This window comes from Trachypithecus francoisi, unplaced genomic scaffold (assembly GCF_009764315.1).
Source record: "Trachypithecus francoisi isolate TF-2019V2 unplaced genomic scaffold, Tfra_2.0 Lachesis_group21, whole genome shotgun sequence".
Taxonomy (NCBI): Eukaryota; Metazoa; Chordata; class Mammalia; order Primates; family Cercopithecidae; genus Trachypithecus; species Trachypithecus francoisi.
In genome coordinates, this window is record NW_022681467.1 from 6,631,463 (window position 1) to 6,643,616 (window position 12,154).

Below are 12,154 nucleotides of genomic sequence, written 5' to 3' on the forward strand. Positions count from 1 at the left end.
GCAAGGTGGAAGTGTGCCAAAAAGAACAACGGTGCCCCCTTCTTCCTCCCTCCTGCCTTCAGGATGAACTTGGTGGCTGGGACTGCAGCAGCCATCTTGGGACCATTAAGCAAAGGTCAGGGGAAATGCAGAGCCATGGCACCACGTACATCCGGGGCACTGATATGTAAGAAAAATACACCACTATGTTTTCAATACGCTGTAGCTGGTTCTTCTAGTACCTGCTACTAAAATCATTCCTGACTAACTGTCAACTGCCATTTTTTGACTGAATGTGACTTCCTGCAGAAGGCTGCTTCAGGAATGGTGAAATAATCTGAACTGTATGACAGAGGTCCTTTGTCCTGGTGTATTTGTATTTGACAAAGCTCACTTCCTCCTAAGGAGTACTGTAGCTTCAAAATAAACACAACTGAAATTTGTTTCCTTTTGCGGATTTTGGGGGTTGAACTGGTTACCTGCCTTGAAATGGCCATGCTGGAATGTTTTATAACAAGGAATGGAACTCTCTGTTAAAGGTATTTTCAAAATGTTACTGTGCTTTAATTGCACAGACCGAAGACTCTGATTTTAAAGAGAGAAATCGGCACCTAGACGTACCATTTCAGCAAAATGAATGGTCATGATTGGCTTGGTAAGAAGATAGAAGAAGTGAAGAGTAAAAAATTCTTAAACTTCCATATATTTTTCATCTACTAAATGAGAAGTTGAAATCCCTGGGAGTCCGAAGGTAGATAAGGGCCAGTGGCACAGACTTTAATTTCTCAGCCTCACTCATGTGCAAAATGCTCTTCATCAGCCCATGCGTGTAATAACAAGTGACACGACAGGCCAGTGCTCTGGGAAGAATGGCGCTCTGGTGCCACCAAGGCCTCCCAGGCCAGTTCTTCCCTGGAATCCACAACTGTGCACGACTTATGATTCCAACACCCCCCAGATAGATCAAGACACTCCTGGGGATTCGCAACTCATGTATCCATGGCCCTCCCAGCCTCTCACTCCTAACTGGATGTGAGGGAGCCTCAATGCTCAGGGCAAGGGCTCTGATGACTTGTGGCTTCCAGAATCTAGACCCATCTGCTGCAAACTTGGGCACCTACCCTAGGATGGGGGTACCTAACATCACTGGAAAAGTCTTAGGAATGAAGATGAAATAGACACTCCTTTCCTTGCTCCAAACCATCTGAACTATCCCGAGGTGTTTTGAGGATATGGAGTGAAATGGGCTGATGGTGAAGCCTGCTTTCTTCACTTGCCACGGCTTTCATACAGCAATGCCACGGAGGTAGTAGAAAAGACAGCTCCCTCCAAGGCTGACAGCAAATCATCCTGGGTAGCCTTTCCTAACATGTTTCTGCACAACAGCAGCACACACATTTCTGAGATCAACTGTGATCACAACTTGTTTGTCTTTTGGGGAGTGTCATTAGCAAAGACTAGCAACACTGAGCAATGATGAAGCACCTACTGTTTGCTAAGGCAGAGCAGTGGTTGTGCTAACTATGCCATCGCCTTCTGGAAGTTTTCTTGTGCGGTGCTTTATCCCCAAGGACATGGGGGAAAAATACTCCACACTGCATTTGGCAGCCACCTCCAGGATGATATAACAAGGAGGCTCTCTGATCTGGGGTGCTCCTGGGGAGGTCAATTCCTTTCAGCCTATTGGTCACGATCATTCAAAGAAGATCTCCTTCTTATTTTCTCCTAGCTGTCTCTCCTCCTCTTCCTTCTTGCACAGAGGAGAGAGAGTTAGCAAAAGTATCTTAATACCCTGACATAGCACGTAACATGTATTATCAATGTGATGGGTTCTCCACCTCCCCCTAATCCTGAAAATCAGAGACGTCCTCAGACACAGAGAGGCTCACTCCAACAAAAGAGTTAGCAGTCATTTTGCAGAAAGTGAAGCCTGGTGGACTCTCTAGCTTTCAATAATAGGGAAATTTTCTACCTACGTGTATTCCTAAGATGTTATTTCACATTGGTTACCTCTGTAGATCAAATAGTAGAAAATATGCAACGAAAATGCACAATACACTCAACTTCCATTTCCATTTAAAACATGTTCGACTTGCTCAGAACCCATCTCAAAAACGGGGATTTGAACAGTTGGCCCAAATGAAAATGTCTTCTCATATATTTAATTTGGGCAACAGTTTCTATCTATCAAAATAAAAAATCCCCAACAACACCAATTTTCAGAGCTCTAAGATCTTTTGAAAGTCAGGAGGAACTTTAATGGGTTAATGGTCACTGAAGTGCCTGGGTCCTAATTCTTAAAATAAACATGGGATTGGAAACATGGAGCTTGGTTTGGACACAATTTTAAAAGATCAGTCAAATCTTTTTTTTATTTGAGACAGAGTCTTGCTCTGTTGCCCAGGCTGGAGTGCAGTGGCGTGATCTCGGCTCACTGCAAGCTCCACGTCCCCGGTTCACGCCATTCTCCTGCCTCAGCCTCCGGAGTAGCTGGGGCCACAGGCGCCCGCCACCATGCCCGGCTAATTTTTCTTGTATTTTTAGTAGAGATGGGGTTTTGCCGTGTAAGCCAGGAAGGTCTCGATCTCCTGACCTCGTGATCCGCCTGCCTGGGCCTCTTGAGTAGTGTTGGAATTATAGGCGTGAGCCACCGCACCAGGCCTTTCTTTTCTTTCTTTCTTTTTTTTTTTTTTGAGATGGAGTCTCGCTCTGTCCCCCAGGCTGGAGTGCAGTGGCACAATCTCGGCTCACTGCAAGCTCCGCCTCCCAGGTTCACGCCATTCTCCTGCCTCAGCCTCTTGAGTAGCTGGGGCTATAGGCACCCGCCAGCGCATCTGGCTAATTTTTTGTATTTTTGGTTTCACCGTGTTAGCCAGGATGATCTCGATCTCCTGACCTCATGATCCACCCGCCTGGGCCTCTCAAAGTGCTGGGATTACAGGCGTGAGCCACTGCACCGGGTCAAAAGATCAGTCAGATCTTCACTCCGCCCTAGCACATGGCTGACTGTAGAAAGACACAGCTAAGCCATGATGTCCAGACATAGGATGATAAAGACATTTAGATATTAGCATCTCAAATGGAACCCCGTCACTCTAGCCCAAGAGAAAAGGTCTTTACTCTGTGAAAATGAATTTAATTTCTCTCCTGGGGTGTGCAAAGGGTTCTCAGGAAATTCTCCTCATTATAAGCTGTCATGACGTTTCCCTTTCTTTCTTGAATCCTAACTCTGGTCTTCAATATATTTGGCTCTACAACACAACATTCGGAAATGAGAAGGGGGAAAAAGAGGTACTTACCAGGAAACTTTTTCATCATAAATGAACTGTGAAAAAATAAAAAGAATAGAAGATTAGAGACACACACACACACAACACACACACACACACCATACTCTTTAAGGCTGCACACAGTGTCCACCTTGTTCCTGGCATGGTATAATCAGGACTGGGTTGTCCTGAGACCTGGAGTCCCTGTGAGTAAACTCCTCTCTGTACTGGTTTTGCCTTTGGCCAGTGTTAGTGGAAGGAGGTGCTGGCAGATCAGGGTGGGCATGTGTGGAAAGGAGCAGCCTCAGGTAATTCCCTTCTTCCTGCAATTTCTGTACAACATCAGAGTGACAGGGAAGTGTGACTAACCTGCTTTGTAAAGCAAGACTCATTGTAGAATCTTAGATCTGCAAGGGGATGTAGGAGCTCAGCAGGTACTTCCAAATATTAGTCTGTAAGATTCCTGCATGTCTGTGCATCTTCAGTTTTTATGTAAGTGCTTGGACTTCTATGGGCTCAATTTTTTCTTTTAATAGATTTTTTTTGGTTTCCTTAAAATAATTTATTTTCAAAGGAAACTTCACATCACAACCAGAAGTAGGGGATGAACACCCCTTGCCATCACCCTGAAAAGTAAGTGCAATAACAACAAATGGTGTTTGCAAATCCCAGTTGGACACTGTTGGCTGCCCAAGCCCTGGGTATGGTCTGCCCTGTCAGTAAGGAAGACTGTTAGGGGTCAGAAGCAGTCCAAGGCACACTGGCATCCCACTGAGGTTTACTCATCAGTTGGGACTTGAAAGAGAATACAGAGAGAATACACGGCAGGATTTAATCTACTTAAGTCCTGGTCTACATGCCATCTAAAATCATTTCCCACCTTGTGGGGTGGAGGTGGGGGAATCTAGTGTAATCCTTTGATTATACAGGGAAACCGAGTCACAGAGAACATAAGTAATTTTCCTGGGGTTGCTCCATCTGCTGCAGAATTGGCTCGAAAACTCAGCCCCAGCTCTGAATTTGGTGTCCTTTTCAGGACACATATGGCTAATGACATGTTGCCGAAACCGAATGAGTACACCTGTATCTCATAGAAGCAGGAGGCTGAGGACATGGTTCGTAGCTCTTTCTTCCCACACTCCTGAAGGACGACTGCTTTGAGTATGGTCGTCTCAGAGTGGCCTTTCCTTTAGAGGCAGCAGCCCTCTGCAGACTGAAGCAGACACTTGCAGGACACTCTGGGTGTCAACCGCCATCACAGCTTGGAGATGAGAAACTCAGTTAACAAAGTGGGCATGGCATCAGCCCTCAGCCAGGGCAGTAACCATCAGCTGGGTAGAGATGTAGAGAACACCTTAGGGCACAGATCACGAAGCGCATAAAAGGAACTCTTTCCAATTATCTTGAAGGTCAAAATGAGGATGAGGAGGAAGGAGCTGTGCCCATTTGTAACTCATTCTTCCTAACAAGCCATTGGAAACGTGGGCTTCATCATTTTTGTTACTTTCATCTTTGTTATCAGATTCAACAAGTTGACATTGGGATGAAAACGTCAAACTAGAATGGGCAGAGAATTAAAGAAATATAGGCAACAATCTCATAATCCACGTTGAGTGGCATGGAAGCCATCTCCTAGAAGGCACTGACAGCTCTTTTGTATAACCCCCTTTCTTTTTATGAAAAAAGATTGTTGTCAAAAAATCATGGAGCAGATCAAATTATTTAAGATAGAAAACATTTTCTATTAATTGAAGTTAATTCAATATCAGTCCTTGCAGCAGGCTGGAACAATCAATTTGTAGCCACTTAAGAGAACAGAAGATATTGAGAAAGAGTTTATTAGACCAGGCCAGTTTAATTTTCTTCTATCGGGGAAGGCAGGCAATACTGTAGAATATGAAAGCAGCTTTCAGAAAGCCCTGATTCTGTGTGATCCTCCCCATAGCTGGGACACAGATTCTGCAAAGGAAAAGCTTGGAGATCACTCACCCTGGAAGAAAGTGATCTTCCTGTCTGCTAGCAGTCAGCCGTGAGATTCATAGGACTTTAGCTACTCATCATTTCAATGATCATAGCAAAGAAAAAATGAGATTGGGCTTAGTTGTATGAGGGACCCCAAATAGGCACACAACAATCAGAGAAACAGAGAAACAGTGGGTGAGATTGGACAAAACAGGTGAGACTGGACAAAATATGCTGTTAGGGCCAGAGCTTCATGACCCTGGAGTCAAGAGAATGGTTGTGGCTTGAGGAGCTGTGGTTGGGGATATGGTTCAGGGAGGCAGACAGGGAAAGAGAAATGCAGGTGATCTCACTACAAGTACTAACCAATGGTGGAGATCTGGAAACATGCAAATAACTGATACAGTTTCCCCTTTGATCTCTGCCTGGTGTGAAGATGCCCCATCACTCAGAATGCATAAGGGTAGAGGAGGAGAAAGAGGAGGAGGAGGAGGAGGAGGCGGAGGAGGAGGAGGAGGAGGAGGGGGAGGCCTCCACAAAGCCAGGTCTTCTTTACCCTGTGCCTGACGGCAAACATCATTCTGGTTTATCCCTCTCCTTTAAGAGGATTGTGCAGAGGAATGAGAGGACTTAGAAAAGAACAACGAAATGAACAAAAGGGACTAGAAGATCTAAATTGGCTTGTCACAGTGGCTCATGCCTGTAATCCTAGCACCTTGGGAGATCAAGGTGGGAGAATCACTTGAACCAGGAGTTTGAGGCTGCAGTGAGCTATGATCTGACCACTGCATTCCAGCCTTGGGGAGACAGCAAGACCCTGTCTCTAAAAACACTCTAAACAGAAGCAGGGCTTCCTCATCATGAGAAAGGAATTGGAGGTGAGCTATGAACTGCCTGTGAGTATTCCGTGCTGTTATTTGGAGAACAAATAGCTGGTCATCGCCTCTTTGGAAGACTGGAAATGAGGACTGGTACTGTTTGCAGAATGTTCCATCGGGAGGGTACCTTGCTGGACCATCTTGATGGAGCATTTGAATCGCTCTCTTGGAAAACTCTTCAAACAAGGATGAGGTTCCTTTCACTCGAGTTTGCTGAAGGTTAGGAAATGAATTTGTTATTCCTTAAAGATTTAATGTTATTCAATACTCTTAATACACGTGTTGTATATCCCTCTGTAGTTTATGCTCTACTGGCTGAGAGTAAAAGAAATCAAAGCAACATCCCCCATCCCTTAGATCAGTGTTACCAGTGTAGAAGAAAACTTGAAATCATTTTTTTCTAGACTAGAAGTTGCACCCACAGTTCCCCCCAATGACCACTAGGCGGTGCTCACGTTCCAGTCCTCCCTCCATATCCAGCCTGCCAAGGTAGTGAAGTTGAAATGAAGTCAGTTCAAGTCCATTTTCGCAGCTCTATTAAATTTCCTGGAAGGAAGGGAAGCACCTCAAGGCAGGCAGCCTACTGAAGGCGGCTTCAGCTGCTGCTGTCATGGGGCAAGGTGGTGTTCCGGGGCAGGTCCTGCCTGGTGCTCTGTCCTGCGGTCAACACTCAGTCCTCACGACGAGTTGCACTTGAGGGACCTCCTGTTGTGGGTTTTGGAACTGATTCAGCTTCTTCCCCATCAGATTTGTGAAAGCAAGCCACGGGTAAGCAGTTCTTCTCTCTGTGCCCTGTTGGTTCTGTTTGGGGGCCAGGCACTGTGATAGCCCAGAGACCACCAAGGGTGATACTGATAGCTGGGTCTCAGGTCTCAGATCTGCTGAGCACCAGCTGATCAGGGGGCCTCTGCCCTCTGACCCACATGTGGTTCATCCAAAGTCACCCTTGGCTTCACCCTAAGGTTTCCACGTGTTCTGCCGCTGAGCGAAATGTTAAACAGGAATGAATTTGAAAAAAGCACTCATTTCCTCCAGGCTTCAGAGAAACGGCTGGGTACCATGGAAACCGGCATTTCATTCCTGGTGTCTGCTCCAGAATTCTTCCAAGCAAAACGGGCTTACATCAGGCTGGCGAATCCCTGGATATCAGAATAACCCAGATAGCTGCCAAGGGAATGGAGTGCTCAACATGGAGAAGCAGGGGAGGAAGAGCCAGGAGCCCCTAGTATATGCAGGAGAAAAGAGCTGGCTGAGCTGGGAGGCAGGTGGCTGTCTCAACATCGCCATGTCAGCCCCTGGGTTTGCTTACTGTAAATTGTAACCATGAAGCAGGAGAGGCCGCACTGCTGAAGCCAAGACTTCATAGCATGTATTGTAATCACTGGCACCATGAGAATTTTAAGCAGTGAAAATAATAGGAGAAAATCAACATCATCATTTTCTTTCAAGAGACTGAAACCTGACACTCTTTCCTTCCTTGCTGTAAAGAAAACAGTCCCCCGTAGATTTTTCCCACTCAACATCACGGGAATTCCCTTGAGTGGGTGTAGTTCTCACTTCTTCAGCTCTCGGGTGGGGGTACAGACAGCTTAGCTAAGGCCATGGTGATTTCATCTGAGGAGAGGGATCCGATGGTATACGTTGGGAAGCTGGCTGTTAGGCACCAGTATCGCTTATATTTCAAAGTTAAGCGGGAATTCCTACTTCAGGATGTCTTGTAGGCTGGCTTGATTGATGAAGGCTGTGGTTGCAGGAGGACAGGGAATAAATGACCTAAGGGCAGGGCTTTAGCAGAGCTAATCATGTTGCATAAATACATAAAGGCAGGCTACAGGGAAGAAAAAAGGATAAGTACTGAGGATATAGGAGATGGGGGTAGTTAGACCAAAAAGACTATGTTTGCTAGGCAGGGAAAACCAAAATTAAACATGTAGCTAAAGTTTCCAAGTTGTTCTTGTTAGAGATGAGAGGCTTCCCTCTGGGGTCTCCAGGCCAGCGGATGCACTTCTCTGTTCAAGCAGCAATGAGAGTGTAACCGGTCTCCTAGTTTACCCAGTGTCATTAAAGCAGGCCTTTCCTTCCTCCTGTCTACAGCAGGCGACCTTTGTAAGACCATAGTTGATTTGTTTAAGGATCTTAAAATTCTGTCAAAGTCAGAATTCAAAGTGAGGATCTTCTAGCTACCACAGACATTTCGACTTTGCCAGAAAGAGAGCTGAAATGTAATGAAGGCACAATGAGCTGAAGGACCTCAAGTTTTCTAGTATGAGAATTTCTTAAAGAACTGAAAGTAGATCTACCCTTCGATCCAGCAATCCCACTGCTGGGTATCTACCCAGAAGAAAAGAAATCATTCTATCATAAAGACACCTGTGTGAGTATGTTTATCACAGCACAATTCACAGTTGCAAAGATATGAAACCAACCTGAGTGCTCATCAGCTGATGAGTGGATAAGGAAAATGTGGTTTATATACACCATGGAATACTACTGAGTCACATAAAGAAGCTAAATAATGTCTTTTGCAGCAACTTGGATGGAGCTGGAGGCCATTATTCTAAGTGAAGTAACCCAGGAATGGAAAATCAAATACCGTATGTTCTCACTTATAAGTGGGAGTTAAGCTTTGCGTATGCAAAGACATACGCAGTGGTATTACGGACTTTGGGGACTTAGAAGAGGGGGTGGGAGGAGGGACAAGGGATAAAAAAACTACATATTGAGTATACTGTACACTACTCGGGTGAAGGGCATGCTAAAATCTGAGACCTCACCACTATATAATTCATCCATGCAACCAAAAACCACACGTACCTCAAAAACCATTGAAATAAAAAAATGAGAACCCCAAGTTTTCTAAATTGGAGAGAGAAAAGCTTAACTCCCATGAAAAATGTGTGCAGGAGGGGAGGGTGATGGCTCAGAGGGGCAGGGCCTTGGAGGCCAGCCAGCTGCCGGTGAAGGACAGCCTTCCACACGACCTCTGAGATGTCTTTTCTCTCACAGAAAGGGCAAGATACAATCATTTCCAGATTATTTCAGATTGGTTATTTTAATGAAAAAATTCTAGCAGGGGGGTGGCTGAAGCCATTTCCTTCTGCCGAAAAGCTAGACCGCAAAGTTAGTGAAGGTGACGCTCATCTCTAACAGGGGGAGTGGACGGTGGGGTAAGGATGATTTTAAAGACTGTAAGAGGAGGATTTTACTGGAGGGAAAGTCCAAATTCTATATTGGGGCAGTAGAACTGCACCATGTCAGACACCTGCTCTGGCAAACTCGAGGTATTACCAGTCCCTGACCTTGGGTGAACCATTTAACCACCGGAGCCCTGGTGATGCCATCTCTAAGGTGGGACTCACAAAATAGCTTTCGTGCATAGTCACAAGTATTAAACTAAAAAGTCATTATCAGTAGATCCAACACAGTCCCCTCTTGAGGATCAAGTCTATGCTTGTTAAAAATTAAAATTAATAACATAAAAAGTGTAGTTCCTTGGTTCCACTAGTTGTCTGTCAGTAGCCACATGTGACTAGTGGCTACCACATTGGACAGCACAGATTGCAGGCCATTTCTATCACCATGTAAATTCTGCTAGAAGTGCTGGGCACCTGTGGCAGGTGAGTCAGCTGAGCTCTCTCATATCCCCCCTGGGTTCCATCCACTTGGGGCCATGATAATGAATGTTCCAAGGAGGGAAGGAGATGTGTTGGCATGAAGGAACCTTGCTGCTGTGCCAGTGCTCGGGCTGCCCTGAAGAGCCCCAAACTGCTGCCAAGGGCTCACCTGGCCCATCAGCAGATAGGCAACACTTGTGAATTTGGAGTTTCAAACCGGTCCACCTTACCTGGGATCTGTCCCATAGGCCTATCTGCTTCCCCTGGGGGCTGCCCTCCTCTCCACGTTCACAATCCCCATCCTCCGGAAGAGACGAAGGGTAAAAATAAAGTATTTCTTTTAGAGCAGCTGTTAGACTGCCTATGTAATGAATCATTTGCATTTATGTAAATTACCTGATTATGTAAATTACAGTAACATTTCAATACAAAAAACTGTCGGCCTGCTGGAATTTGGAGAAAAGAGAGGACTGGGAGGCCGGAGATACCCGTAGTTGAAGTGCTCACTGGGGGCAGAGGAAAAGCAGTGACGAATCTGCAATGACTTGCACTTGGCTGTTGGGTGGATGGGCACAAGAAAGGGCTCTAAAGAACCTAGAACTCTTTCAGGACTTAAAAGGTGATGCCTGTCTTGCAAAAAGAGACTGAAGGCATTGGGGGAGCCTCCTCAATGCTTTCAGCGCCACTGTCCAGCCTCTCCACGGCTGGCCAGGTGTTTCAAAGTATGAAATGTCACTGGGACTAAGGGAACATTGACTGGGGCCGGGGAAGGGCCCCGAGAAGCACACGCTTTATGTTTTTGAAATTATAATTGCTTTGGACACTGACAAAATTCATTTCTTTTGCTTCTCCTTCAAACAAACAGACTAGAAAATAGCACAGAGGAAAGTTTAGGTGAAACACCCGAATAGGGAAGTGGATGGCCCCGCATCTCCCTCTGAATGAACTGTGGTGAGCTCTGTTGGTTTTGGAATGCACGTGCGCTTCCTGCTCCTGTGGTTTTGCTTGTCTGCCCCCACCATGTCCCGCCTGCATCAGCTGACATTTCAGCCATTTTGAATCCAGGTCATAAGGACTCTATTAGCACTTTCCTGGCCTCCTCTGAACCCTCGGCCCCTCAGCAGCCATCAGCGTCTCTGGAGAAGTCGAGGTGCCTCTCTGTGGGTCTCCAGGCCCCAAGGTTTGTCTCCAGGGCTCCTCTGCTGAGGTCTGAAGAACCCCTTGGTGGGCATGTACACAGAACAGCATCTGGTCCTGCCTAATCCTGACTTGCCCTCTGGGTGAAGGAGATCTTTATTGCACAACCTCAGGACACTGACAGTTACGCCTTCTGAACATTTCAGTGCTGTATAGTAGGGAGGGGGGTTTGAAAAAGCCCGAATAGTTGAATGCATTGTTTGGGAAGGTTGGTAATTATTTGGTGGGTAGGAGAAAGGGCCTTTAAATAAAGGAATTTCAAGTGCTCATTGCAGAGTCCTATGGAGAAGCTTAGTATTACCTAAGGGAAACCAGAGGAAAAATGATTTTGTTACCATGATATTAGGGGAAATAGAAAGAGGAGAATAAGAAAAAAGACACAGAGTGTGTGTGAGCTGTAGCCTCTGGCTGGGGGCATGGAATAGATGTGGAGACATTGTGAGAGGTACTTTGTGAACTGCAGCACTTTTGGGCGTGAAACTCTGTTTTAACCCTCATGGACAGTTTCAAATCTCATGTAAAAATGACCCTGGGAGTCTGGCCACCACTTAACAAGAGTTAAGAGTCTACTCAGGGCCGGGCGCGGTGGCTCAAGCCTGTAATCCCAGCACTTTGGGAGGCCGAGACGGGTGGATCGCGAGGTCAGGAGATCGAGACCATCCTGGCTAACACGGCGAAACCCCGTCTCTACTAAAAAATAGAAAAAACTAGCCAGGCGAGTTGGCGGGCGCCTGTAGTCCCAGCTACTCGGGAGGCTGAGGCAGGAGAATGGCGTAAACCCGGGAGGCGGAGCTTGCAGTGAGCTGAGATCCGGCCACTGCACTCCAGCCTGGGCGACTGCGAGACTCCGTCTCAAAAAAAAAAAAAAAAAAGAGTCTACTCAGACTAGCAACAGTCAGAAATCCAGGCAACGAAAGTTACTTAGGCTGCTATGATTCCTTTCCTTTGGGAATCTCAAAACTGACTCTAGAAATTGTCATTTCTATGTCACAGATGAATACCCCAAGGAAACAGTTTCCAGCCATATTTACAGTTGTGTTTCTCAAGATGCAGTGTGGTGCTACTGGCATCAGAATCCCCTGCGGTTGAGGGAAGATGTTGGTTAAAATGCAATTTCCCAGGTCCTAACCAAGAGGCTGTTGAACTAAATAGGCATCCTGGGTGTTTCCAGTGCAGACTGAAGTTGGAGGAACATCAGTTAAAGTAAAAAGAACCAAGACCTAACCTTGAGGACTCAAACTTTATCTTTTCTATT

At 46.0% G+C, this 12,154-nt stretch overlaps 1 protein-coding gene across 6 annotated transcripts in view; it reads right to left on the reverse strand.

The window, feature by feature from the left end:
- Positions 1-12,154, reverse strand: part of SLC24A3 (solute carrier family 24 member 3) — a 514,808-nt gene that overhangs the window by 56,271 nt on the left and 446,383 nt on the right. For all 6 annotated transcript variants that reach the window (XM_033185487.1, XM_033185486.1, XM_033185485.1 and 3 more), the window contains exon 8: positions 3,279-3,304. In XM_033185487.1, coding sequence (XP_033041378.1) covers positions 3,279-3,304 — 26 coding nt within the window. The remainder of the gene's footprint in view (positions 1-3,278; positions 3,305-12,154) is intronic.